The sequence below is a fragment of the Lepidochelys kempii genome, chromosome 22 (genome assembly GCF_965140285.1).
Source record: "Lepidochelys kempii isolate rLepKem1 chromosome 22, rLepKem1.hap1, whole genome shotgun sequence".
Classification (NCBI taxonomy): domain Eukaryota; kingdom Metazoa; phylum Chordata; order Testudines; family Cheloniidae; genus Lepidochelys; species Lepidochelys kempii.
The window spans coordinates 7,378,514-7,406,463 of NC_136401.1; the positions used below are offsets into that span (position 1 = coordinate 7,378,514).

The 27,950-nt window shown below is 54.1% G+C and overlaps 3 protein-coding genes across 11 annotated transcripts in view; 2 read left to right on the forward strand and 1 right to left on the reverse strand.

Moving 5' to 3' along the window:
- Positions 1-1,550: 1,550 nt before the first annotated feature.
- On the reverse strand, positions 1,551-27,885 carry LOC140901738 (cryptochrome-1). 6 transcript variants are annotated; one of them, XM_073321117.2, is made up of 11 exons: positions 27,668-27,885; positions 12,055-12,329; positions 10,428-10,622; positions 10,170-10,288; positions 8,900-9,054; positions 8,251-8,391; positions 7,377-7,544; positions 6,426-6,566; positions 5,231-5,382; positions 3,119-3,348; positions 1,551-2,001 (listed from the first exon to the last, which is right to left on the reverse strand). In XM_073321117.2, exons 2-11 carry the CDS (start codon positions 12,267-12,269, stop codon positions 1,925-1,927), a joined length of 1,593 nt encoding a protein of 530 aa, XP_073177218.1. In that variant the 5' UTR covers positions 12,270-12,329; positions 27,668-27,885; the 3' UTR covers positions 1,551-1,924. The 6 variants fall into 6 exon arrangements, with proteins under 6 accessions (XP_073177218.1, XP_073177219.1, XP_073177215.1 ...); XM_073321118.2 differs by having other exon boundaries at positions 12,055-12,346; XM_073321114.2 differs by lacking the exon at positions 27,668-27,885 and adding an exon at positions 12,956-13,897.
- On the forward strand, positions 13,143-24,009 carry TIRAP (TIR domain containing adaptor protein). 4 transcript variants are annotated; one of them, XM_073321143.2, is made up of 5 exons: positions 13,699-15,604; positions 17,225-17,293; positions 20,200-20,248; positions 21,498-22,082; positions 22,499-24,009. In XM_073321143.2, exons 3-5 carry the CDS (start codon positions 20,242-20,244, stop codon positions 22,540-22,542), a joined length of 636 nt encoding a protein of 211 aa, XP_073177244.1. In that variant the 5' UTR covers positions 13,699-15,604; positions 17,225-17,293; positions 20,200-20,241; the 3' UTR covers positions 22,543-24,009. The 4 variants fall into 4 exon arrangements, with proteins under 4 accessions (XP_073177242.2, XP_073177241.1, XP_073177244.1 ...); XM_073321141.2 differs by lacking the exons at positions 13,699-15,604; positions 17,225-17,293 and adding an exon at positions 13,143-13,645; XM_073321140.2 differs by lacking the exon at positions 17,225-17,293 and having other exon boundaries at positions 13,697-15,604.
- Positions 27,624-27,950, forward strand: part of DCPS (decapping enzyme, scavenger) — a 63,581-nt gene continuing 63,254 nt past the window's right edge. The window contains exon 1 of the mRNA XM_073321139.2: positions 27,624-27,861. Within this exon, the coding sequence (XP_073177240.1) occupies positions 27,703-27,861 (159 nt within the window). The 5' untranslated portion in view covers positions 27,624-27,702. The remainder of the gene's footprint in view (positions 27,862-27,950) is intronic.

A 27,950-nucleotide genomic window follows, 5' to 3' on the forward strand; every position in this document is an offset into this window, starting at 1 on the left:
CAACACACACACACACACACAAAATATCCCTGCCCCAAAGAGTTTCCAATCTAAAACTTGTCACTATCACCCATTTAATGCATTAACAGGGGAAGGAACCCAGGGAAGAGGTAACACAGCTGATGCCTTCAGCCATGGGTCAGCTGCCATAAAGACCAGTCACTTATCTGTCTATAATGGTCTAAGTGGTAATGCTCAGCAGAGATAAATATATATATATTCAGTAAAGATTAAGGAAAGAGTGTCTACATAGCGGGGTGTAAGGCTTAAATTATCCACAAGTACAAAGTTTGATTTAAAAGTCAGAAAATACATCCAGTACATAATGTGCAATATCCCAAATTTTGGTAAATAAATGTAACCGTACAATTTAGATATTAGCATCCAATATTTGGATACCTCGCTCACAAAAGGTTATACTAAGCGTAGCTTGCAGAAAGCAAATATAGCAATGAGTGTAGATTGTCGCTGAGTAAGTGAGAATTTAAGATGGGTTGTCCCTCAGAGAAGTATTTCAGTTACTTTCCTGTCTTTGGGACATCAAGATGAGCTTTGCCCCACACTTTAGCTCCTGTAACTCCACTTAGCACTTCCAAGGATATCTTTAATACCCCAGCAGACCGTAGCCAAGGGATAATGAAATTATGTCTTGGTTGGACACACCACAAAAAGGGGTGTACAGGTCCCAAGGACGTGGTAATAAGCATCCAGCATTTAACACTCAGTACAAAAATGGGCAAAAGGCAACATCCATGTCCAGCATCCCTCACTTTGGTCTCCTAAGCTGCTGTCTGCCAAAGGGGGCAGTAAAGCTTAAAACAGGGAGTTCAGTACCAATTCCCAGCCAGGCTGGCTGGGGCATTCGGCACCCCAGCAGGTTATTAACATGCCCTTTTTAAAAAAACAAAAAAACAAAAACAAACTTCCACTCCCTAAAAGTCTGCTGTGCTTTTGGCTTCTTTGGATGCAGAAGTCTGGGGTGTTTCCCAGGCCAGAGGAGTCAGTGGCTGCACAAATTGTTTTCCTGAGAGGTAAGTTTAAAATGTACCCTTCAGCTAAATGTCTGCAACAACCCAGATAAAGAAAGCACAGGGCAGTAACCTGGGAAGGGGACCTTGTGCGGAAGGCACTGGAATGTAGCGCAAGATGTGGGTTCAGTTCCCAGCTCTGCCTCCTTAAGATCTGATCTGAACAAGTCAATTATGGCTAGATTTTTAAGGGATCCAGGAGCTCCCACTGGAAATCTGCCCAGTAATCTCTGTTTCTCAGTTCACTTATGTGTAAAATGGGGGTGGTGATACATCTACCTCCCCGGGTGCTGTAGGGTAGATTCACCGTAAGGCATTCAGACAAACTGATCCACTCCATGGCAATGACCTTTCCAAGAGACAGGTTTCAGAGTAACAGCCGTGTTAGTCTGAATTAGCAAAAAGAACAGGAGGACTTGTGGCACCTTAGAGACTAACCAGTTTATTTGAGCCTAAGCTTTCGTGAGCTTCTGATGAAGTGAGCTGTAGCTCATGAAAGCTCATGCTCAAATAAATTGGTTAGTCTCTAAGATGCCACAAGTACTCCTTTTCTTTCCAAAAGAGGAACTCAGCTTCTGGCCTGCGAGCAGCATCGAAAGCACCCGCGCCAAAGGACAGTTCGCTGAACAGGCTTAAGGGGCTGAACAAAAGGGTACAGCATGAAAAAGTTTCCTGAGCCAATAAGAGAGGCGGTGCTAAAACCCCCCTATAGCTTTCCCTGGACTCAGAAGGCCTGGGCCCCTAGCTGTCAGCCAAGGGATTGGAACAGACCCCAGAGCCTCTCTTCATAAAGCCCAAATGGGATGTGAATGGGCTCTTGTGCTGCCTGGCTCCGGGGTGGGCTTCTCCCCCTGCAGCACAGAAGAGGCTGGCCCATTGTCAAGTTCCACAGGAATTCAGCTGCTTTTAGTCTTTGGTTTCTTTGTCAGCAGTTCGGCCACAGAGGGACCAGCAGGTGTCTTCCTTCTGGCACCTAAGGGGAGAAACAAGCAGCCAGGTTATTAGGCTGAAGAAGGCAGGACTGTCCTGTCTTTCCAGCTCAGACACTGCACTACAGCCCTAAGGTCTGTGGCTGCTGGCAAGCTGGCAGACTCAGGAGAGTTTGGCATGTCTCAGATGGCAGGGAGAGCCATACAGCAGTAATAATAAACAACACATCAGCTCTCGTGTAGCATCTCTCATCCGTAGGTCTGAAAGTGCCTTACAAAGAGATTGATAGTGTTATCACCATTTTATATATGGGGAAACAAGCACGGGGAGGTCATGTGACATCCCAAGGTCACTCAGCAGCTTAGTGGCTGAGCTGGGACCAGAACAGGGGTGGGCAAACTTTCTGGCCCGAGGGCCACATCTGGGTGGGGAAACTGCATGCTGGGCCAGGACAGGGGGTTAGGATGCGGGAGGGGGTGCGGTGAGCAGGAAGGGGCTCAGGGCAAGGGGTTGGGGCAGAGGAGGGGTGTATGCGGGGGGTGTATGCAGAGGGGTTCGGGCTCTGGCCCACCACCGCTTACCTTGAGTGGCTCCGGGGTGGCAGCGGCATGCACCGGGCACTCCCTGCCTGCCTGCCCTGGCCCGGTGCTGCTCCAGCATCATGTCCCTGCAGCCCCTGGGGGAGGGTGGGGAGAGAGCTCTGCATGCTGCTCTTGCCTGTGGGTACCTCCCCTGAAGCTCCTGTTGGCTGCAGTTCCCCACTAGGAACTTCAGGGGAGGTACCCACAGGCAAGAGCAGCACAGGGAGCCCTCTGCCCTGTCCCTCCATCCCCCCCGCTCCCCTAGGGGTAGCAGGGACATGGTGCTGGCCGCTTCCCGGAGTGGTGCGGGGCCTGTGGCGTCAGGGGGGTGGCAATCCCATGGGCCGGATCCAAAGCCCTGAGGGGCCGGATCTGGTCCCGCAGGCCATAGTTTGCTCAGCCCTGGACTAGAACATAGGTGTCCGGAGTTCCAGCCATAGCCACTAGCCATGATGCCTCCCCAAGGGAGGGCTGCTCAGGATTGTCTCCTCCCGTTCCTCCCAGCCAGTACTTTGCACTTCAAATCCCAGCCCAAGAGAGCCAAGCCACAGAGCAGCTCCGGTTAAGGGGGGTAGTTACCTTTCTTGCCACCCCCTCCCTCCAGCTGGGCCGTGGTGCTGGCCGATCGCCGGGTGTAGGCTGCTTTCATCCGCTCCACGTTCCTCTTGCTCACCACCTCGTGCACCACGATGGGCTTGGGGTAATCTCGGCCAATCACACAGCCCGCCTGCTCCTGCACGCTTCGCGGCGCCTTCCAGGGCTCGTAGATGTACTCAGCGGGGAACTTCTGGAGGCAAGGGAGGTACTTCCTGCAGGAGGGTCAGGTCCCAAAGGAACAGGCAGGGTGAGTCAGTCAGCCCCACAAGAAACGAGCCGAGGTGGGAATTCAGGGCCGAGCCCCAGGTCCCTCAGGGCCAATTGCCTTCACCAGTATGTCTTAGCCAGCTGGGCTGAGGGGGGCTAGAGCAGGGTACGGGATCTTTGGCCCACTCACTTCCTAGCCTGTCCACTGAAGCTGCCAACCAGGGGTGGGGGGTAACAATCTGACCTTCCCACCTGGGAATGGGACAAGAGCTCCCAACTTCCAGGCCAGTCAGCCTCACCTCAGTCCCCGGAAAAATCATGGAGCAGGTCCTCAAGGAATCAATCCTGAAGCACTTACATGAGAGGAAAGTGATCAGGAACAGTCAGCATGAATTCACCAAGGGAAGGTCATGCCTGACTAATCTAATCGCCTTCTATGATGAGATTACTGGTTCTGTGGATGAAGGGAAAGCAGTGGATGTACTGTTTCTTGACTTTATCAAAGCTTTTGACACGGTCTCCCACAGTATTCTTGTCAGCAAGTTAAGGAAGTATGGGCTGGATGAATGCACTATAAAGGTGGGTAGAAAGTTGGCTAGATTGTCAGACTCAACGGGTAGTGATCAATGGCTCCATGTCTAGTTGGCAGCCGGTGTCAAGTGGAGTGCCCCAAGGGTCGGTCCTGGGGCCGGTTTTGTTCAATATCTTCATAAATGATCTGGAGGATGGTGTGGATTGCACTCTCAGCAAATTTGCGGATGATACTAAACTAGGAGGAGTGGTAGATACGCTGGAGGGCAGGGATAGGATACAGAGGGACCTAGACAAATTGGAGGATTGGGCCAAAAGAAATCTGATGAGGTTCAATAAGGATAAGTGCAGGGTCCTGCACTTAGGACGGAAGAACCCAATGCACCGCTACAGACTAGGGACCGAATGGCTAGGCAGCAGTTCTGCGGAAAAGGACCGAGGGGTGACAGTGGACAAGAAGCTGGATATGAGTCAGCAGTGTGCCCTTGTTGCCAAGAAGGCCAGTGGCATTTTGAGATGTATAAGTAGGGGCATAGCGAGCAGATCGAGGGACGTGATCGTTCCCCTCTATTCGACATTGGTGAGGCCTCACCTGGAGTACTGTGTCCAGTTTTGGGCCCCACACTACAAGAAGGATGTGGAGAAATTGGAGAGAGTCCAGCGAAGGGCAACAAAATGATTAGGGGTCTGGAACACATGACTTATAAGGAGAGGCTGAGGGAACTGGGATTGTTCAGTCTGCAGAAGAGAAGAATGAGGGGGGATTTGATAGCTGCTTTCAACTACCTGAGAGGTGGTTCCAGAGAGGATGGTTCTAGACTATTCTCAGTGGTAGCAGAGGACAGGACAAGGAGTAATGGTCTCAAGTTGCAGTGTGGGAGGTTTAGGTTGGATATTAGGAAAAACTTTTTCACTAAGAGGGTGGTGAAACACTGGAATGCGTTACCTAGGGAGGTGGTAGAATCTTCTTCCTTAGAAGTTTTTAAGGTCAGGCTTGACAAAGCCCTGGCTGGGATGATTTAATTGGGGATTGGCCCTGCTTTGAGCAGGGGGTTGGACTAGATGACCTCCTGAGGTCCCTTCCAACCCTGATATTCCATGATTCCTGTCCTCACAGACCACCCAACATGGGGGTTACGTCCAGTTGCTGTCGGCCTAGAGCTAGAATGATTCACTGCCACCACCAGTCTTCTGGGTGGAGACAGAAAGACGGAAACCCCCAACCCTCCCCCACCCGCGCAGTGTCCCCTCTGCGATGCCATGCCAGAGCCACACCCGGACTGCAGCAGACGCCCGCATGGTCCAGGAAGAGGCTGGGCTCCGCCATGGCTCTGCTGGACTTTGTCTTGCACCTACTTGATATACTCTCCGCCCCTGTCCGTCTTCTTGCCGAAGGCGACAGGCGAGTAGACACGGAAGAACTGGTGGAAGAAGGCGCTCGCCGACAGCCACTGCCAGTTGCCAGCGTTCAGGGACCAGTCAGCATCCAGCAGCAACTCCTCAAAGACCTGGGGTGGGAGGAGTGGATGCTTTGGGGAAGGGAAAGATCATGCATAACCCCGCCCCCCCTGCCCCGGGAACCTCCAAAACTTTCTGCCTCCTTTCAGCTTGGGCTCCTGACCCATGGCACTGAGGAGGGGTGACAGCTGCTCATCAGGCAGCCGGTCCCCGGGGAGTCCCGCCAAGTGGCACGTGGACTCCATTCCCCTCCTACCTTCCCCCCTCACCCTCACGCAACCTGGGTGGGCAGGGTGCCCAGCCAGGAACCCCACTGGCCTTCTGAAAGCATCGGCACCAGAAGTGGAGGGTAAAGACAGCGCCTGTAGGGGGCACTAAATCCCTCTGTGGTTGGTGCCATATAACTGTGATTAGGGAAGGGCTGTCAGAGCAGCCAGGGAGAAGGGGCCATTGGAACAGGTCTGCGCTATCCCCGTGGCTATTCACACCTCCCTTCCCCAGCCTGGCTTAGCTGTGTGGCACTGGGCCCAGAGCCGCAGGCAGGGAAAAGCCTCAGACGCTCCCTAATTCACTGGAACGGGTTTGGTTTCTCACTGGGTAAGAGGCTGCAGGAGTCTCTGGCCGCCCTCTAGTCTCTATTCCCACCCGGCCAGCTGTAGAGCCCAGCACCATGAATGACAGCCCGGAGGTCCCACGTCCCTGGAGGTCTTGTCCAGCAGCCCAAGGGCAAGCCGGATCTCCCCTCTGGCAGTGGCTGCCAGAGGCGGAGATGGGTCAGTGAGCTCCCTCCGGCTCAGGCAGCTGGACTGGAGTAGGGAGGAAACTCCCAGCCTCGTTCCCTGTGGCTCCAAGCAGCATGGGGGGTGATAAGGCCAGCCTTGCTCCTCGCGGCCATTGGCCGTGATGCAATCTCCGCCTCCCTCCCGCCGTTTGCTCATTGGCAGGCATGGTGGAGAGTTCTGGGATGGACTCCAGGCTCTCCATGTCTGCAGGGCAATGGTGTGGCCCTCAGCCAGCCCGTCAGCTTCTTTGTCAACAGTGAAGGTCCTAGAGGCCCCCACCATTTCAGCAGAGCCCTTGCGACATGCCTGACCTTTTGCCCTTGCTCCCAGGATATCCACAGGTCTCCTCGAGTCAGGAAGCAGGCCACAGCATGCCGGGCCAGGTGATGGATCCAGCCTTCAGTTCGCAGCTGGGTCATGATGGCATCTATGAAGGGGTAGCCCGTCCGGCCCTGCCAAGGAAAGAGCTTCAGTTTAAACCTCCAGCAAGCTAACCCAGGCAGCCATGTGCACGGTACACTCCTGGCTTCACTAGTGAGGTGTGGGGCTGGTGGCCGGACCCATAGAGCTAAGAGACCAATTACTGCCACCAGTCAAGGGAGATCTCTGATACCTCGAGTGGCAGTTACTGTATTTTGAAGCTGAAAGACCAAGGTTCTAGCCTTGGCTGCCCACACCTGTCTGCGGTATCTGGTGACCAGGCCTATTGTCTGCCGAGTGTCTGTTCCTCGCATCGTCCCTACCTCGTCCCTGTATTGAGCAGTTCTCCCTTTGAGGCAAGTATGGGTCAAATTAATCCCTGGTGGAACTCCACTTAGAGTTACACCAGGATGTACTTGGGCCTGACAGCCAGGCCGTCTCTAAGTGCGTTCCCTCTAGCCAGCACGACCGCTAATCCCCTTGGTGTCAGCACTCGGTTCCCAACGCTCACTGGTGGGAATAGCCCCACTGGTGCTGGGAGGCAGAGGGACGGCCCTGCCAGGAGTGCACTAGAAGGAAGATCAGGCGTGTAGGGCTGCTGGCTGGGCTCCCTGAAGCCAGGGCGGACTCACCAGGCCCTTCCCTTAGGGCGCAGTTTGTTAATTCAGATTAAACCCTCCCTCCAACTGACCTCTCTCGGCCCTTTGCAAGGATCACCTGACCCCTTCCTAGCTAGGTCCAATAATCGAACTCTCTCCCCTGGCCCTGGCAGACCACCTTGCTACAAGGCTCTTGTCACTGGGACATCATTGTCATTGGCCCATATTGCCAGAAATGGGTACCTCACTCCAGGCTCTGAGGTGCTCTGGATTGTCATCCCAGTCCACCTGCACACAGACGGGGTTGCCTTCCATCTTGTTGAAGTTGGGGATCCCAGCTCCTGCCGTATAGAAGAACTCCCTCCACAGGAGCTGCCCGTGCAAAGACACGGGCGGGCTGGAGTGTTTCCTCTGTCAAAAGAGGGCAGACGTCATTCTTGTCTCTGGCACGTAAGCGAGGAGAGTCCCGGAGAAGGGATCCAATGGTGGTTCCTTAGCAGGGATTACTGCTGTTGGTTTCCCAGGCATTCATATACCCAAACACTGACTGGAGTTTAAGGCCTCTGGAAAATGAGGGATTAATAGTACTGGCTAGAGCTGGGCATAATCCACGGAGGCGTTGTAAAGGCTTCCACCACGCATGCAGCTCTGCCAAGGTACCTCACTCCTGATCCACATCAGCCTCTGCTCTTCTAGGCCTGGGCTTTCTTATTCAGAGGCTAGGATAGAGCCAAACCCGAAAATCCCTTGGTTTTATGGACAAACTAAGCCTAGGACGAGCCAGGAGACAGATTTTCCTTTGCGATTCTAGGGTTTAAACCCAAGAAGTTAAGGTCTAAGTCTAACCAACTGCGTCAACCAGCTCACCCATCCTCCTCCTGCTAAGGGGTTCTGCTGCCGTTCATGCCCCATTCCCATTGGCTCAGAGGCAGCATCCTCACTGACCATGCCAGGAAGGTTATTTGCCTACACAGAGCAATAGATCTTATTCCAAATGTCCCACATCGGTATGAGCCAGCAGCCCTTGCAGGGCAGAGAACTCTAGCCTCCACAGTGCTCCTTTAGGCCTAACACACGTGCTGGCAGCCTGATAAAAGAGCTGCCAAGCAAAACTTACCCCCTGGTAGATTTCAGCCAACCTCCACCAGAAGGTTCGCACTGACAAGCATCCAAACTTGATGTAAGGACTCAGGACAGTGGTGCTAGGGCTCAGGGAGTTGGGCTCAGTCTGGGGCTTCTGGAAATTACACACCCAGGCCTGAAAAAGGACAAGAGAAGCAGATGAGAGGTGCCCAAAGCCAGACAGGGAAAAGCACAGAGGACTCCCTGCTCAAGGGAAGAGGATGGCCAAACTATATATGATGGAAACCACTTCAAGCCAGGATATGCAGCAGCACCCCTAGTTCCAGCACCTATGAGCCTGGTACCATAATAAAACAGAGAGCGGAGTAGTTCCATGTACTGTCATTCTAATTAGCGTTTTCCACCCGCTTTGCAGTCACTTAGCACAGGGGTAAGTGATCGCAGGTGCGAGGAAACAATGAATTAGGCCTGGGGTCTTTAATGGAGCAGCTGGCAACGCTGTACCTATAGCCACGGTCCTGGATCTCTCCAGGACACTCCAGCCAAAGCCCATGTGGGCTCAGCACAACGTTGCAGGGAATCAACCTGAGATGTTTCTCTTACGCCGTTTGCTTGAAAGCTCAAGGGCTTAATGCCTGCCCCAGGCCTCAGAGCGGGAGAGGGATCAATGGTAACTACCCTACCGTTCTGTTCATATGCAAGTCAAGCCTGCAAAGTGCCTCAGACTCTCCTCCTGGGTAGAGGCGAGGACCTGCTTGCTCGGGGTCTTGACCCAGCTCCTCCAGCGTAGGGATCCCATACTCTGCATCGTGGTTGTCTTTGCAGGGGGTACAGCAATCTGCGGTAATAGGCACAGTCAGTACTTCCGTGCACCATCAACACTAAAATATATTGTACGTTTGTCCAGCCTCTTTAGTTGTAAAGAATCTCAAAGTGCTTTATAGAACTAAACAGGGATCGCTGCACCCAGCACTGAAATGCAGCCACCTCTGGAATGGAACATGGCAACTGCTTTACAGCCTCATAACACCACTACACCAGAGCCTAGGAGAAGAAGAATCCCATGTCCCATGGAAGCTGCATGGGGATTTTTGGAACACACCAGGGGAAGCCCAGAATACCAACCACAGAAGCTTGCAGTCCGAGTGCTGGGACATGTCCCCCTGGCAGAGAACCACCACATTGACAAAGACTTGTCCCATACTCACTGTCCACAGAATCTGGTCTATACCCAGCCTGTTATCAATCCCTTTAGTGTTCCCAGCCCCAAGAACCCACACAGTTCCACAGAGGCAATCCCTGGCTTCCAGGACTCTGAGACTGGGCCTTCAGGCACCAACAAGCCCTGTCTCTCTCGGAGGCTCCCTGCAGCGAATCCAGCCAACCCAGACTCTTGCAGAGGCTTGTACTGGGCCTGTCAAGGCGCAGTGCTCTTACTGGGTATTTGCAACAACCCACACAGCCTTTTCCAAACAAGGAAGCCATGTATGAGTCACCTGGCTATTGAAGCTGGAAGGCCTTATGTTAGCCCAGAGAGGCAGAGTTAAGCCATAGGCCAGCCTGGCCAAGCCAGTGCAAATGCCAGCCATGCCGGGTCGGACTCCATCTCCGTCTCAGTCTCTCTCCCTTGTCCGGTCCCAGCCGGGGGAGAGCAGCCAGTTTCTTCAGAAGCCCACCCTCCATTCCCACTCAGGCAGAGCTCAGCCCTTTGTCTCCAGGCAGGGCCACGCTGCGTTCACCCCGCCCCGCCTGCCAGAGCGTCCCACTGCTGAGTGTCGATGGAACTTCCTGTTGTCACTCGGGACCCTCTCTTGATCTGGGTCGATTTCAACCAATTCCTTAACGACCCTGTTTGTTCCACCCACACAGCGAGGTGACACACACCTGTACGGAAGGAAACTTGGGGACATATACAAATCATTAAAATATTACCAAACCCTTTGTCCCACTCACCCTTCAGGTTTTCCAGAGTGGGAGCTGGCATGGGCCGCTTCGGTGGTCCCAGTGCTGCCAGGAGCGTCTGCAGGCGCACGTAGGTCAGAGGCACCTTGCCATTGTTCTCAGCAATTACTCTGTGAATAATCAAAGGGACCTATCACCGGGTAGAGCCCACGCAGCAGAAGACACTGACATCCTCTTTTGCTGGGACTCCAGGGGCTTTAATGCCCAGCAATGAGCAAGCCACATGAGGCCCCCGCTCCTGGGACCCACCTGTCGGTGTCATACAAGGTGTTGGACACTTTCTGAATAACCTGAACGCCATGTTCAGCCGCCAGCCTCACCACCTCGCTATCGCGCTGCCTGGAGTAGGGCTCCGTGTCTATCTCGAACGTCAGCCGTGTCACCTTCCACTCTTTAAAGAGGACCGGGAATATCTCTGTGGGGCGGCCACGCCCCACAAACAGCCTGCGGAGATGCCACCAAAACCTAGTCAGCCAGCGGCGAGGTAAACAGCAAGGCTCAGGAGTCCAGGCTTGGTGGCTGGGCTCAAGAGAGAGCATTGTGTGGTGGGAACTCTAGTCTATGCGTACACTCATCCTAGGCCACTTGCAAGCATGGCATGTTGGAACTTGTCTCCGTGGGTCACACCTCCATGTCAAAAGTCAGGGCAGCTACAACCTAATCCATTTTATGGCCTGTCGGGTGGATCCCTCAGGAACTGTTGAGTTCCTCAGGCTTAGAGTGTCGCTCTGAATTCTACTTCTGACAGCAGGGAACACAGTGCATGAGATCTCTCCATACCAGGTCCCTTGGAGCTCCTACCCCTCCACGGGTGGGACACTGCTTGTAAGCAGCAGTCGGCTCATCCCAGGGTGGGAAGGGAAATGCGGACCACATAGCTGGGGAAGACAGCGGTCCCACTTGGGATCCTAGCAATGAGGGTACTTAGGAACCCAGCTTCCACCCCTTTGGCAAAGTAGCTCATGTCTAAGACCTCTCATGCATGCTGCACGCTTCATCTCTGTTAGGCAGCTGGAGATGCAGAGGATTGTGAGGAACCTCCCCCTCCCCAGACAAATTCATCCCCATCATCCCCTCAGTAAAAGCCTTTCTGCTGCTGGCTACTCCAGCCCTGTAGCCCACCTTCGCTGCGCTTGCTCTCATAACAAAGTGCCCTTTAGAAAGGGCCACACAATCCCCATTCAGTTAAGCTCAAGCAGCTCCCTGACCTTCTGGGGCTGCTCCTGATCCTGCTTTGGAACCGCATAGAGGGATGTGCACTGGGAGCCCATTTCTGCATCGCCCGGCACCGGCACTCACACCTGGGCGAAGTGCGCGTCGCACACGACGAAGTCAGAATGGCAGCCGTGCACTGGCATCACGATGTCACAGGGTGCAGAGCTACAGAGAACCAGGCCCTTCGTATTTGTGGGGGGGGGGGGGAAGCAGCTACCCCTGTGTGGCTCATTCATCTAGCAGATGGAAGCATTATATCATTAAAAAGTAACAGTTGTGAACTGCGGGGGGAGGAGGAGAAAATACATTTGTTTGACTTAGACTGAAATATTCAGAGGAAGGCAGTTCTCCAGGCACAGAACCTGCCAGCACTTTGCACTGTGAATCTGCAGCTCATTGGCACCGTATTCTCTTGGACAGGGAGCTCCAGACAACTGGGACCAGAGGGACCCAAGGAAGCAGAATTCTGGCATCTACTGGGCCCACCCTGCAAGCCCTGTATGTACACAGCTCCCAGCGAACGCGATGCAGGTCCCATGTGGGGAGGGGTATCCCCAGAATCAGGCCCTTTGTTTTTCCAGGTACCAGAGACAACCCCAGGACTCGAACTGTATTAACCCTCCCTACACTAGTGCCGGGTATCTGCCTGGACTGCACTTGCCTCGAGTTCAGTTTCTGGAGGCTCTCGTCCAGATCTCTCAGCGACTCAACCAGAAACCTCCAGCGGTTGACGCTGACCCGCATGTTCTTTGGGAACCAGGGGTCGAGGATGAAGATGGGATACAGCTTGTGGCAGTCTGTCATCGCGGCCAGCAGGGCAGGGTTATCGTGAAGGCGAAGACCCTTACGGAACCAGTGGATCGAGATGTGCTTCATCCTGAGGGTTCGGCTCCCTGGTCAGTGCCTTGCTTCTCCTTCCTCTCAGTGTCGGGTCCCCTGAGGGCAAAGGAAAACTAAGGAAATCACCTTGAGAACAGGCACGTGACTCCCCTCCCCCACTCCCCGAGCCAAACAGCACTGAAAGCAATGAGAGTTAGGTGCCTAAATATCTTGGGATCTGGGAAATCAGTGGGAGTTCGGCACCTGGAAACCTTGGAGGATCCGGGCTGACGCACTCAGGGGTCAGTCCAGCCACACAGATTGAATATATTCTTCGGCTGACTAGATAGCAAGTGTCAAAAATCAGAACGGGGGGGGGAGGGGGGGTAATAGGTGCCTGTGTGAGAAAAAGACCCAAAAAACCAGGACTGTCCCTATAAAATCAGGACATCTGGTCACCCTACATATTCTAAGGCCAGGAGGGACTCTGCCCATCACCTCCTCTGAGCTGCATACCAAAGGCCACAGGACGTTCCCGGACTCCGTTCCTGTTTGGACCACAGCAGATCTTTTAGGAAAGCAGCCAGCGAGGGAGAATCCACCCCAGCCCTGGCTACGTTGTTCCAGTGGTTAATTACCCTCACTATTAAACATGGGCACTTTCTTTCCAGATATTGCCCTGACAGCTTTGCAGAGGCGGACTCTGCAGTGGCCGCATAGGCCCATCTCCGCTTCCTTCTCACCTGGGTGCTCCTCCTTGGGGGGGCCCCAGCAAGCGGCTCCTTCCCCGGCATCCCCCAGCAGCCTGGCTGGGTAACGCTCGGCTTCCAGGGCTGGAAGGGAGGTTACGAAACAAGCCGCTGTCAGTCAAGGGGCGCGGGCCTCCCAGGCACCCAACCAGGGGGACTTCAAGCCTCCGAACCCGCCCGGGGAGGAGCAGCGGGAGCTGGGGCGCCTTTGGGCGGGTCCGTAGCTCTGATCCGGTGGCCGGGGCCGGGGGAGAGCCCATGGGCCCCGGGCGGGGTCTGGCTGACGGCGCAGCTGGGCTCCCCTCCCCGCGCAGCGCTAGGGGCAGGACAGCGGGGGCCGAAGGGCCGCTCGCGGGGCCCACGTCGAGCGGGCGGGGAGAGGCACCGGGGACGGGTCCCGCCGCTGCGCTCGGCGAGCTTTGGCCCGGGCCTGTCCGCAGCGCCCGGCCGCCCCGTCCTGCAAAGCCGCTTCCCTGGCAGCCCGCGGCCCGGGGAAATCGGTGCCCGCAGCGAGCCCCAGCCCACGTGCCGAGCTCGGGAGCCCCGCCCTGGGGCTGCAACCCCGGCGCTGGTGCCCCGCCGCAGGAGGCGTTTCCTCGCAGGGCCAGGGGCGGCCGCCGACTTCCCCGGCCCGGAGCGCGCGGGCCCCGCGCCCCCAGAGCCCGGCCGGACGCGCGGGGCTGGGTGAGTAGCCGCCTGCAGCGTCCCCGCCGGCGCTCCGCCCCGGGCAGCCAAGGCGCGCAGCGGCTCCCGGCCTCCCAGGGAGCGGGGCGGCCCCGCCGGGGCAGGAAGCTGCGGCCGGAGCGGGGCAGGGGGGAGGCGTGTGCCCGGCAGCCGGGTTTGTTCCCTTTTTCTTTTTAATTTCTTCAGATCCCCTTTTTGAGCGTGGCAGGCTGCGGGAGGGCGGCTGGTGCCAAGCACAGCAACACCCTGGCCCCGCCCCCTCCGAGGCCCCGCCCCCGCTCATGCCACCCCCCCCCCAGTCTCGCTCTCCCTGCCCTGGCTCAGTTTCCCCGCACTGGTGCAGGGGGCTGGGCTGTGGGAGAGGGTGAGGGCTCCAGAGGGGGGCCAGAAATGCAGGCACTGCCCCTGCACCTCCTGTTGGCCACAATTCCCAGCCAATGGGAGCTGCGGAGTCGGTGCTCAGGGCAGGGGCCGCGCGCGGAGACCCCTTGCCCCTCTCCAGGGGATACAGGAGTGTGCTGGCCGCTTCCGGGAGCAGCGCGGGGCTAGGCCAGGCAGGGAGCCTGCCTTAGCCCTACTGCACCACTCGGCTTTTAGCAGCCTAAAATCTCTCGGTCTGGCTGCAGTAGCCTCTGGGAGATAGAGGCTGATTCGGGAGACTCCCAGCGAAACTGGGAGGGTTGGCAACCCTAAGGGGTGCAGACCCAGAGCTTTGCCAGGGGCTGGCTGTCAGTCCGTTTTGTGGAGAGGGAAATCCATGGGATGTAGGAAAAAAGCCTAGGGGAGCTCTACAAAACTCCACTTGCTATTCTAAGTTCCCTCTAAGCTGCGTGGCTGCCTACCTGCCTATTAAGCCCCGCGCAGGGGCTCAGGGCTGCAGCCAGGGGAGAGGCGCCCATCCCCGCCGGCCCAAGCGCGGACCTGCTGCGGCCGGGGGAGTGGTGCTCTGCCACAGTGGGGAGCGGCCGTGGCCAGGGGAGAGGAGCCCCTCCCTCAGCCCAGCACAGGCCCGCCAGAGCTGCCAGGGAGAGATGCCTCCCCAGGTGCCGAGCTGCTGCAGCGAGAGAGGGCTAGGGGGAGTCCTCTCTCCCCACCACAGCCCCAGGGCAGCCTGCACCCCAGCCGCCTCATCCCTGGCCCAACCCCAGAGCTCACACACACCCCTGCACCCAACCCTCTGCCCCAGCCCTGAGCCCCCTCCCACACTCCGAACCCCACACATGGATGTAAAAATTTAGAGGGATCACTGGTGCTATCCACAAGCTGCTGGATATTTCTGCTACAGTGAAACAGTTAATGTTGCCACTTACAAGACATTGTTAGGTTTCAGGGTTATCAGGCAGTGAGATTAATGGAAGAGCCCCTTCCACTCTGATCTCTCACTTCAGGCTCTCTGCAGACTTACCAGGATAGCCTGACATCCAGGTCACTGGTTGGAGGCTTTCCTTGGAAAGGGCTTAGAGGGCTTTAAAAAGTGCTGCAACCCTGCTGGCCTGGTGTGATGGCTCCATCACGACCCACTTCCTCTGGGTCAGCTGGTGGGCCTGGGTGGAGGGCGCTGGGCTTGCACCCTGCCCCGATGGAATGATGCCTCCAGACTCAGTGATGTTCCAAGAGCTAAAGGGCTTCCATGAGGGCAGGACCATTTCACTGAAGGCCCATGGCTCTGCACAGCTCCCATCTTCAACAGCTGGCCTCACCTGTGATCACTGCCAGGAGCTGCCCCAGGCCAGGGGTGGCTGAGCAGAGGGGGGACGCCCTGTAACATTGTGCTCTTTGCACTGACTTATGATGGGGAATCTCCGCCTGGCTGAATGAAGACAATACCACTGAGCCTTGCCACCCCTCTGGCCTAGCCCCTTCCCGACTTGTGGAGCCTGAGCTGTGCCCATAGAAAGGTCTCCATGCAGCTTCCCCTTCCAAACCTCCCATCACATGTCTGTTGTTAGGAATTATAAGGTAAGGCCCAACATGCTCAGCCTCTTATGAGACAAACATAAAAAGCCCCTGCCCCAAGGAGCTCCCGCTCTGGGGGACAGATGCAGAGAAGATGGGATGCACTGGTGCTAATTTAAGTATATAACTCCCTTCCCGGAGCACAGAGGTCCTTCGCTGCTGTGCATAGCAGATGGTTATAATCTGCGAGCCCTAAGGCTGCACACACTACTTCATTTTTGTAAAGTCACTTGTGCATTTAGTTATTACTAAGCATTGGCTTGTTAGAGGAACACGAAGGCTGGGACAGTGCTCGCTCCTCTGCTATTGGAGGGTCACTCAGGAGCACTAAGGCGGCAGACATCGGCTGCGTGTTGTAGAGTTGTGGGCTCTGGAGCTACACACTGGCTCATTATTGCTCAGGCTGCATCCATTAGTTTGTCATGGTAGGGTCCTGGGGGAGGGAAAAGGTGAGCAAGGGGAAATTTTTACCATATTTGAAGCATTTGTTTTAGGGGGACAAAAACAAATAACAATTTGGCAAAGAAATACAAATTTTAAAAAATCCAATTTTTGGCCCCAGCCTCAGCGGTGTCATTATTTTCAGACAAGATTCTGAAACAACCAACCCCAGAAGGATGCAAATCATGTGCTAGGGAAGGGCTGGATAGGGCACTCCTAGTATATAGTCTCACTGCCCCTTTGCATTCCCCATCTGTTTGTTGCAACCATCTTCTCTTCTCATACTTAGACTGTAAGGTCTTCTGGGCAGGGACATCTTTTTCTTACTCATTTGCATGGTGCTGAACATAGTGTGGCTGGTGCTCTTGGGGCTACCCCCAGATGAATAAATAATTACACACAGCTGTTTTTTTAACCTAGGAAATCATGCACGCAACTAAATTAAAATTAAAAGAGCAGGTGCTCCCCCATTCTTTCTCCCTCCCATCTTGTGTTAAGATCATCTTTTGCTAGACAGAGCAGGACAGGGATTGCTGATTCTTTTAATTTGTGTTCTTAGTTAAATTTTGTTGTAACCCAGGAGGGAGACCCTGAGATCAGCTTTCCAGAAATAATTGTACTGTGTTCCTGGAAATATCATGTGTGTGTTTTTAAGAACATAAGAATGGCCATACTGGGTCTAGCCCAGTATCCAGTCTTCTGACAGTGGCTGTTGCCAGATGCTTCAGAGGGAATGAACAGAACAGGGCAATTATCCAGTGATCCATCCCCTGCTGTCCAGTTCCAGCTTCTGACAGTCAGAGGTTTAGGCACACCCAAAGCATGGGGTTGCGTCCCTGACCATCTTGGCTAATAGCCATTGATGGACCTATCCTCCAGGAATGTAGCGAATTCTTTTTTGAACCTAGTTCTACTTTTGGCCTTTGCAACATCCCCTGGCAATGAGTTCCCCAGGTTGACTGTGCCTTGGGTGAAGAAGTACTTCCTCTTGTTTGTTTTTAAATCTGCTGCCTATTCATTTCATTCGGTAACCCCTCGTTTGTGTGTTTATATGAAGGGGTAAATAATGCTTCCCTATTCGCTTTCTCCACACCAGTTGTGAGTTTGTAGACCCCTATTATATCCCCCTCGGTCGTCTCTTTTCTAAACTGAACCACCCCCATCTTTTTAATCTTTCCTCAGATGCAAGCTGTTCCATATCCGTAATCATTGGTGTTACCCTTCTCTGCCCATCCATGCGAGGTGCACCAGGTGCGGGCAGGCAGGCTCAGCGAGGCAGGAGCCAAATGTGAAGGGGTTTAGTGTGTCAGGGATCCAGGTGTGGGTTGAGAGGATTCTTTGTGGGGCAATCTGGGTGCGGGCAGCTCAGTGGGGGATCTGGGTGTGGGGGGGATCTGGATGCACAGGGGCTTAGTGAGGGGTTCTGGGTGCAACGGTAATGGGACTCTGCAGGGGGTCCAGGTGAAGGTGGTTGGGGTTCAGCAGCGGGGATTGGTGTGGATGCTCAGTAGGGGAGTCCAGATGCTGTGGGAGTGGGGCTCAGTGGGGTAGGAATCCAGAGGAAGCTGGTTGGAGCTCAGTGGGGTGAGGATCCAGGTGTGGGTGGCTCATTGGGGTAGTCCAGGTGTAGGGAGAGTGGGGCCTAGCAGGGGAGGGTCTGAGTGTGTGGGGGAGCTGGATGCACAGGGGTTGGGGGGATGAGGGAGCAGCTCCCTGTACAGGGATCCCTCCCCCTGCAGCTGAGGAGCGATGGGTGCAGAAAGCGAGGGGGGGGGGAGAACTTTGCAGAGATTCCTGCAGCTGAGAGAGAAATCTGGGGGTGGGTCTGACCCACCCTGGATGCCGTGCAGGGGAAGAGGAAGTCCTATCCTCCCAGCCCAGCTGGGACTCGCAGCTGAGCCAGGCACAGGGTAGGAGCCACCAGCCGGGTCTTCCCCAGTCCTGCCCCCTGCCCCACAGTGATTTACTTCTCTGCCAGCTGCCCTGGGCACCTGAAACATACTGCTTGGGAGGGTCGCTTGACCGCTCTTGTGGCTTCCCCGTCAAAGTCATTTTTCTGTGAAGAAGCAATGAAATCTGCAGGGGACATAAATTCTGCGCATGCGCAATGGCGCAGAATTCCCCCAGTAGTACTCTTGGCAGTTCAGGGACTTGGACAATGCAGATGCCACAGAGAGCGCCACAAAGACTGGAGCTGAAACAGAGCCTGCCTGCCTCCCCTGTTCCTAAGGGACACCCAGAGCCAGGTGGAGGCTGAGCTATGAGCCCAATAGACAAACCAGGCTGCAGAAAGCCTGCACGTAGGTGGGACCACCCCACTGTTTGAGTTGTGCTCCTGGGCGGGACTGAACAGTTGTTACAAGGCCAGAGCCTGCCTGGTTGCATCCCAGGAGGGTGGACTTAAGCCCGGGGGATCAAGTGTCCACTCTGCAAAGAGGTTGCTCTGCTCATGCTCCCAAGGATTCCTATTTGGGTGGAAGGGTCCTGGCATCTTTGGGGGTATTTCCATATGCTGAGGTCTTCTAAACATTGTGCTTGTCTAAGCAAAGCTTGAGCGAAAAACAGCCTTTCCCTCTTTTCCTTATTTTAAAGAAACTGCATATTCCACAATAAGGATCCAAACGCACTCTGGCTCCTGTTCTTGCAACACAAGAGAACCCAAAGTATCCAGTCTGGTGCTTGCAAAAAGAAAAGGAGTACTTGTGGCACCTTAGAGACTAACCAATTTATTTGAGCATAAGCTTTCATGAGCTACAGCTCACTTCATCGGATACATACTGTGGAAAATACAGAAGATGTTTGTTTTTATACACACAAATCATGAAAAAATGGGTGTTTATCGCTACAAAAGGTTTTCTCTCCCCCCACCCCACTCTCCTGCTGGTAATAGCTTATGTAAAGTGATCACTCTCCTTACAATGTGTATAATAATCAAGGTGGGCCATTTCCAGCACAAATCCAGGGTTTAACAAGAATGTCTGGGGGGGGGGGTGTTTAGGAATACAAGGGGAAATAGGTTACCTTGCATAATGACTTAGCCACTCCCAGTCTCTATTCAAGCCTAAGTTAATTGAATCCAATTTGCAAATGAATTCCAATTCAGCAGTCTCTCGCTGGAGTCTGGATTTGAAGTTTTTCTGTTGTAATATCGCAACTTTCATGTCTATAATCGCGTGACCAGAGAGATTGAAGTGTTCTCCGACTGGTTTATGAATGTTATAATTCTTGTTCTTGTTAAATCCTGGATTTGTGCTGGAAATGGCCCACCTTGATTATCATACACATTGTAAGGAGAGTGATCACTTTACATAAGCTATTACCAACAGGAGAGTGGGTTTGTGGGGGGGGGGGGGGGAGGGGGGGAGGAGAAAACCTGGATTTGTGCTGGAAAGGGCCCACCTTGATTATCATACACATTGTAAGGAGAGTGATCACTTTACATAAGCTATTACCAGCAGGAGAGTGGGGTGGGGGGAGAAAAAACCTTTTGTAGCAATAAACACCCATTTTTTCATGATTTGTGTGTATAAAAACAAACATCTTCTGTATTTTCCACAGTATGCATCCGCTGAAGTGAGCTGTAGCTCGTGAAAGCTTATGCTCAAATAAATTGGTTAGTCTCTAAGGTGCCACAAGTACTCCTTTTCTTTTTGTGAATACAGACTAACACGGCTGTTACTCTGAAACCAGTCTGGTGCTGATTCTTTTGGAGTATCTGTTCCCCTGCCATGCTACAGCCAATATCCTTAGCAACAACCCTTGGTGATTTGTGATGGAAGGGTGTGATATCTGTTGGTGGGCAGGATAGCTTTTTAGTAAATGGATTTAGTGCAGGCTAGATGGCCTGGGAGAGTGACGTGCCCTGTCTACCCCAGACCGGACACCCATGGCAATGAGTGATCTCTTATGCAGCGCTTGCTAATGGAGTCTGCATGTGGAATACGCTGATTGTTCTTCCCCCAGGAGTTGGGGGCACGGGGTGCAGTGGTAAAGAAGCAAACATGATCTTTTTATTCTGGAATTGTACAGCGCATAGCACAATGGGTCCTGGTCTTTGACTGGGACTCTTAAGTGCTATGGGCCTACAAATACATAATATGCTGAATTTAATACCAGCATTTAATACCTGCTGACCAGTTGTCCTTTCCCTGTTACAGGCCAAGATTCATGTGGGCACTTCTCATCTGACTGGTCCCGATATGGCTGGTGAGTAAACAAGGAGCACGTTGACAGCATGATCTGATTGAGTGAGGGGCTGGGAACAGGAGGCAGAGCGTCTATCCCTGCTCTGCCCCTGACTTGCTATGAGCCTGGGAGAGTCGGTTTTACTCTGGTGCGTTTTCCCCATTCTGTGGACCAGGGATAACGTACCCAGCTCTATAAAGTGCTTTGCTCTCATAGCTGAGAAGGGACATAAGCGAATCACGAACCACCCCTCGTCCGTTTCAACTCTCACACACCTTGTAAGATTCGAAATGAACCATATCGGCTCAGGGCAGGGACTTGGCCATTGCTGCGGACAGCCTCAGTGGAGATCTCAGCTCAGTGTGCAGCTGAGGTCCAACCCCCTCCCAACCTAGCAAGTAAGACGGTGGGCTGCAGAAGGAATGGGATGGAGAACACAGAAACCTATCATTAGTAACAGATGTAAATCAACTGTGTGGTCCTCTCTGGAATACTGTGTGCAGTATGGCCACCCTGTCTCTAGGAGGACGATGGGAGTTAGCGAGGCTTTTGAGAAGGGCAACAAGAATGATCAAGGCCATGAGAATTTTCCCTAGGAGAAAAGATGGGATTGTTTACTTTAGAAAGTAGACCACTAAGAGGGGAAGTGTAGCAGAGGTTCTTGGGCCAACCACTGCCTCAGTTTCCCCTCTCAGATGGGGCTCCACAGTGCATTTAGATCACCCAGGTGACCTAAGCCTCCAGCTGAGTCAGGAGAGTCCCACCTCCTGGAGTTGGGGTCAGAACAAAATCCCAAATCTTCCACCCCATCCACGGCCCTTCCTCTGCAGGAAGAAGGGCAGAGTGATCCAAGCCAGGACCCTATCCTTAGGCTCCAGAGGGTATTTTAGACCTGATGCCCAGTGGCTCCAGTTAAAACCTCCTTGAAGGCCAGAATTTGTTTAATTGGCTTTTGATTACAGCCCAGCCACTCAGATCCGAATCTCCCTGTGCCCTTCCATGCCTGGAGCTGTACGGAGTGGCCTCTCTCTCGAGACACTGTTGGACTAGACCTGGCTGCTCCATCTTAGCACCAGACCGGTCTGCCCAGGTCCTGGGGCAGGGCTGACACTGGTCTCTGCGACTCAGCTCCCAGAGGGCCCCATGATAAGAAAGCAGGAGGTTCAATGTCCGGAAATGCTCCTTGTGGTGCATGGGGAAGGGCTGTGAATAGGCCCAGGAGGCATTTCAGCCTTCAGTGAATCTTACTCTGGTCTCTTAAACTCCACAGGCTGGGTCAGGCGGCTCCTGCAGAAACCCAAGCAAAGCTCCAGCTCCGCAGAAAGCAGCTTGAACACCAAACAGTCACCTTCCTCCTCCTCGGCAGTTGTCACCAGCTCTTCCACCAGCAGTTCAGTGGCCAGCCGGTCTCCTGCCTCCCAGGTGAGCATCAGCAGCTCAGGGAGTGCCCGCTGGGCCAAGAGCTATGATGTGTGCATCTGCCACAGCAACGGGGACTTTGAGTTTGTCGAGGAGATGGTCTCCTATCTGGAGAGCCAGCCCGAGGGCATCCGCTGCTTCCTGCAGCTGCGGGATGCCATGCCGGGGAGTGCTATCACGACGGAGCTCTGCGACGCTGTCCAGAACAGCCACTGCTGGGTCCTGCTAATAACCCCCAGCTTCCTCGAGGATCCCTGGTGCAGGTACCAGATGCATCAGGCGTTGGCAGAGGCGCCGATGGCCAATGGGCGCACCATCCCCGTGCTGAAGGGCATTGACCGGAGAGACTACCCCCGGGAGCTGAGGTGCCTCTATTACATCGATGTGACGCGCAAGGAGAATGGCTTCAGGCAGATTAAAGACACGATCCTGCGCTGTAAGTAAACCATAGGGGGCAGTCGGCTTCATAATGGGCCCGTATAGGGTGTTGGCTGTTCAGGTTGTTTAGCTTAGCCTGTGCAGAGTGGAGTGACCCTTCGATCATACCCTGCATTTCTGTTGCACCTTCTGGGCTTCTCACCAGCCATGGGGTGGAACACAGCAGCTGTCTGACAGCCCACAGACACTGTACAACCTTCTGGGATGGGAAGTAGAGAATCCTGTGTCCCTGTGAAACTGCAAGGGAAGATCTAAAGAGAAGGGGCTGGGGCATTTGTATCCCATTGGAGTGGGGTACAGTGTAGGATCTCTCTCTGGGAGGAGAGGTACAGATACATTGCAGTGTGACAATGCTGGAACATCAGTCCAGCTGATATCCCTTAGTGACCCTGGTTTCTGCCTTGTGTCCCTCAGACCTGCAGGAGCTCTGTCAAAGCACCATGAGCAGAATAGAGTGACGGGAGTCCTGTAGGGGAAGGGAGCACATCGAGAAAGCAGATCCCGGCCGAAGGGAAATGGAACGAGAATCCACAGTGCTGTTTCCAAAGTCTCTGGAGCTGCCTCATTTGATCTCAGTGGAGAGCAGATTCCAGGCGGTCTACAGCCAAGGTCCCCAATGCACAAAACACCTACAGAATTACAAATGGGACTGACTCTCATGAGGGTTTCTGAACAGAAGCATTTCTCTCGCGTCGGGCTGCTCCGCACCACGAACACTAATAGCCGGCACCGCTGAGAGGACAAGCAAAACATCTAGCACCAATGGAGAGCGAGGCTTACACGTGGCGTCTGGTGCTGAACACTTGGAAGAAGCACGAGGCTTGTTCCACGTTGTACTGTACAGTGCGGGGGACTTGGCAGGAATCTGGAGCTTGAGCGTTGGTGACTCCAAGTAGTCAAGGGTAAACACAGCTAAATGGAGTTTACCCTCTTCTCATTTGGGGAGTAGGAAGTTTAGTTTAGGGTCTGTCCTTTCAGGAAGCGTATAGGCAGCAAAATCTCTAATGACCTTCCAAAAGCCAGTTTGGAGCTGGTACAATACACACTCTTGCCTATGTTAAATTCCTCCAAGCCCCAAGGAGGATAGGTGCCAATTCCATTATATATACTCCACAGCTGTTTGGGTGGCAGCTGCCGATCAGCTGGGGGAGGCGCTGAGGGGAGAGCAGCAGGTGGGTGGGGCCTCAGGGAGGGGCGGAGCAAGGCAGGAAGAGGCGGAGCAAGGGCAGGGCCTTGGGGAAGGGCAGGGCCTTGGGGCGGGACAGTGGAGCACCCCTGGGGGGAAAAAGAAAACTCAACACCTATGTCAAGGAGTATAAACTGACATGAAGTTTTCCCCTTTTGGAGCTGTAACACTCATATAAAGAGGAGCTACACATAGGCTCATCTTTGGTATTTTGAGCGTAATGTCAGTTTTAGTCTTGATTTTTACAATTGTAATTTAAACGTGTGTACAAATGAATGCAGAAAAGTGTTATTTTTATCAAATCTCCTCTCTCGCTTTTTCTTTTTTTTTTTTAAACGGGTGGATCTAATGCTGCTGAAAGCGCCTAAACTGACAGCTCACTGAACTGTTTATGCAGTGCCCAGGTTGTAAGCTGGTTTTCTTGTTCTTCCTCTCTACTTTCCACCTGCCCCTCCTCTACACACACACACCCCGCCCCGCCAGCTCAGACTAGGAAGGACTCCGCCTTGGGAGAGGAGTTGGGGATTGTTTAGGAAAAGTAGTTGAGTTTTTAGTTTAGGCTTAGCTAATACTCTAGTTAACCCCAACCTAAACTTGGCCGTTTTCCTAGCAGAGATGCAGAATCAAACCTCGTAGCGTGGTCCTTGTTTGTTTTGCTGGCTGAGTTGTAGCCTAGGAAAGTCTGAAGCGTCCATGTTACTCTGTTAAGATCCAGGGAATAAAAGACTCTGGCACTGGGTGCTTGCTTTCTTTTTTACAGACCCCATTTTTTAAAAAACTGACTCCTAAAATAATTAACAGATTTTCACGAACATTCATTCTGAACTTCAAGAGTGCTTTTGGAGCTACGCAGTATTTGTCACCATCTCGAAGAGGTTAAACCTCTGTTTCAAGTGCACAGCTCAACCTTAACTATAGACATGTAACTGGTCCCTCCACAGTCACTGGAAGTGGAAGATGTTCAGCAATAGTTGGAAAGTCCAAGTATAGGGTTGTCAACTGTCTAATTGCACAAACCCAAATACCCTTGCCTTGTCCCACCCCTTCCCAAGGCCACGCTCTTGCCCTGCCCCTTCTCCGAGGCTCCACTCCCCCGCTCACTTCAGCCCCCCTCCCTCCATTGCTCGCTCTCTCTTACCCTCACTCACTTTCACTGGGCTGGGGCAGGGGTGTGGGAGGGGGTGCAGGCTCTGGGCTGGGGGGTGGGGCCGAGGGGTTTGGAGAGCAGGAGGGGGCTCCTGGCCAAGTCTCGGGCAGGGGGTTGGGGTGCAGGAGGTGGTTTGGGGCGCAGGCTCTGGGAGGGACTTTGGGTGCAGGAGGGGTCTCAGGGATGGAGCAGGGGTTTGGGTGAGGGAGGAGGTTCAGGATCCAGGCTCTGGCCGGGCGGCGCTTACCTCAGGTGGCTCTCGGAAGCGGCCGGCACGTCGGGCAGCAGCTCCTAGGCTCAGGGGTGGCCAGGCGGCTGTGCGCAATGCCCATGCCTGTAGGCATTGCCCCTGCAGCTCCCATTGCCACAGTTCCCCATTCCCGGCCAATGGGAGCTGCAGAGATGGCCCGCAGGGTGTAGGCATTGCGCAGAGACCCCCCTTCCCACGCCTCCCAGGCCTGCCTTAGCACCAATGTGCCGCTGGACTGGCTTCAGTAGCCTCCTTCAAGCCTGATTCCAGGATATTCCTGGCCAAACCAGGAGGGATGGTAACCCTATGCAAGTAGCCTTCTCTATCCTCGGCCGTGGTATCCATGTGTGTGAAGTGCTTGTATAGAAGCACAAATCTGGTGTAACCCGAAGTAAAGCATAACCAAAACGAGTGGGTTAGCTTGCTAAGTGATATGGGAGGTAAGAAAAATACAGCATAACCAAACCCAAAGTCATGAGACTATATCAAAAATCGTAAGATTTTTAAAAACAACCAATGTGGGGTTCATTTGCTTAAGCCTCCTAGGGTTGATGCAATTTTTCAAGCTTTTCTCTGTAACCATGAGCTAGAAATGTACCTTATTTTTCAAGATGGAAGCTGAGATTCTCAAGTAATAACCCAGCTCCAACAGGTGGGACTTAACACTGAATATTGGGAGATTTGTGCTACAGTGACAAGGGTTGGCTGCACTGGATATAGGACAGATAAAAAAACTAGATCTATTCATGGGGGATAGGTCCATCATTAGCCAGGATGGGCGGGGATGGTGTCCCTAGCCTCTGTTTGCCGGAAGCTGGGAATGAGCAACAGGGGATGGATCACTTGGTGATTTCCTGTTCTGTTCATTCCCTCTGGGGCACCTGGCACTGGCCACTGTGGGATCCTGGGCTAGATGGACCTTTGGTCTGACCCAGTATGGCCGTTCTTATGTTCAGATGGAGGAGACCGGGCATATTAATTGCCACCTTACTTGGGCTGCCCTTATCTTCCGTGACCAAACATGCCCAGAGATTCCAAGGGTGGGCCGTCCGTAAGAGTGAGATTTACAGCCCCCAGAGTGAGATTCGAGGCCAGAGAGTGAGACTTTCCAGGGGGGGTTGCTTCAGACCGGGACCCTCATCTTTGGGCCTTGGTGACATCCAGCCAGGTTTTTAATCCAACCAGCACTTAATAGTTTGCTTTACAGCGTCCACTGCTTCGCCGGGCCCCTGGAACACGGAAGTGTCCCCGTGTGTACTGAAGTCTCACGCGCGTGCGCATTTGCCACGAAAAGCCGGCGGATTGGAAGGAACACACTTGTTGGCTGGCTGGGGCAAACCCCTGGCTGGGGGCGAGATATGGACGGAACAAGAGGAACGGCCAGAAGTGCAGCTGGGTTGGTGGGTGACGGCGTGTTTCTGGGACGTGCTCCGCACACAAAACCCGGGCAGGGCGGTGGCCTCATGCGCCCGAGGGTGGGGCTCGGCCAGGGGGGCCAGATGTCCTGATTTTATAGGGACAGTCATAGAATCATAGAATATCAGGGTTGGAAGGGACCCCAGAAGGTCATCTAGTCCAACCCCCTGCTCAAAGCAGGACCAATTCCCAGTTAAATCATCCCAGCCAGGGCTTTGTCAAGCCTGACCTTAAAAACCTCTAAGGAAGGAGATTCTACCACCTCCCTAGGTAACGCATTCCAGTGTTTCACCACCCTCTTAGTGAAAAAGTTTTTCCTAATATCCAACCTAAACCTCCCCCACTGCAACTTGAGACCATTACTCCTCGTTCTGTCATCTGCTACCATTGAGAACAGTCTAGAGCCATCCTCTTTGGAACCCCCTTTCAGGTAGTTGAAAGCAGCTATCAAATCCCCCCTCATTCTTCTCTTCTGCAGGCTAAACAATCCCAGCTCCCTCAGCCTCTCCTCATAACTCATGTGTTCCAGTCCCCTAATCATTTTTGTTGCCCTTCGCTGGACTCTCTCCAATTTATCCACATCCTTCTTGAAGTGTGGGGCCCAAAACTGGACACAGTACTCCAGATGAGGCCTCACCAATGTCGAATAGAGGGGAACGATCACGTCCCTCGATCTGCTCGCTATGCCCCTACTTATACATCCCAAAATGCCATTGGCCTTCTTGGCAACAAGGGCACACTGCTGACTCATATCCAGCTTCTCGTCCACTGTCACCCCTAGGTCCTTTTCTGCAGAACTGCTGCCTAGCCATTCGGTCCCTAGTCTGTAGCTGTGCATTGGGTTCTTCCATCCTAAGTGCAGGACCCTGCACTTATCCTTATTGAACCTCATCAGATTCCTTTTGGCCCAATCTTCCAATTGGTCTAGGTCCTTCTGTAGCCTATCCCTCCCCTCCAGCGTATCTACCACTCCTCCCAGTTTAGTATCATCCACAAATTTGCTGAGAGTGCAATCCACACCATCCTCCAGATCATTTATGAAGATATTGAATAAAACCGGCCCCAGGACCGACCCCTGGGGCACTCCACTTGACACCGGCTGCCAACTAGACATGGAGCCATTGATCACTACCCGTTGAGCCCGACAATTTAGCCAGCTTTCTACCCACCTTATGGTGCATTCATCCAGCCCATACTTCCTTAACTTGCTGACAAGAATACTATGGGAGACCGTGTCAAAAGCTTTGCTAAAGTCAAGAAACAAGTCCCGAGATTTGGGGCTTTGGCTTAAACAGGTGCCGACGAGCCCCCACGCCTGCTGTCTGGCCACCCTAGGCTGGGCTTCTGGGCCCTGCGGCCGTGGCCCCTGCAGGCCACGCACGGGCGGGGGGAGCTTGGCCTCCTGCCCCGCGCAGCCACCTGCCCCTCCACGCTGTCCTGATCGTTACCTCTTCCAGTGAATGGAATCGTCCACCCCCCCCCCCATTTTCCCAGTGGTTCCCGCCAGTAGCAGCCCCAGCCCAGCAGGGGGAGCCCTCTGCAGCGGAGCGGGGTTTAGAGGACAGTCCTTTCCCTGCTACTCACTCTCGTCTCGTCGCGGCGCATGCGCACTCCCAGCGATGGCGGAGGCCACCGGCGCGAAGAGGAAGCGTGAGGGGTCGGAGGAGCCGGCCGAGCCCCCGGGAGGCGATGGCGGCTCGTTCCCCTTGGCGGAGCTCTGCGTGCGCAGGGTGCTCAAGGAGTCTGCGCGGGACAAGGCCATTTTCCTGCACGGGCAGGTAAGGGGGGGAATGGGCTGTACCACTCCGGCCCCGGGGGGAGAGAAGGAATGGGGGCGGTACCACTGTTCGGGGGGCGGGGCTTGGTG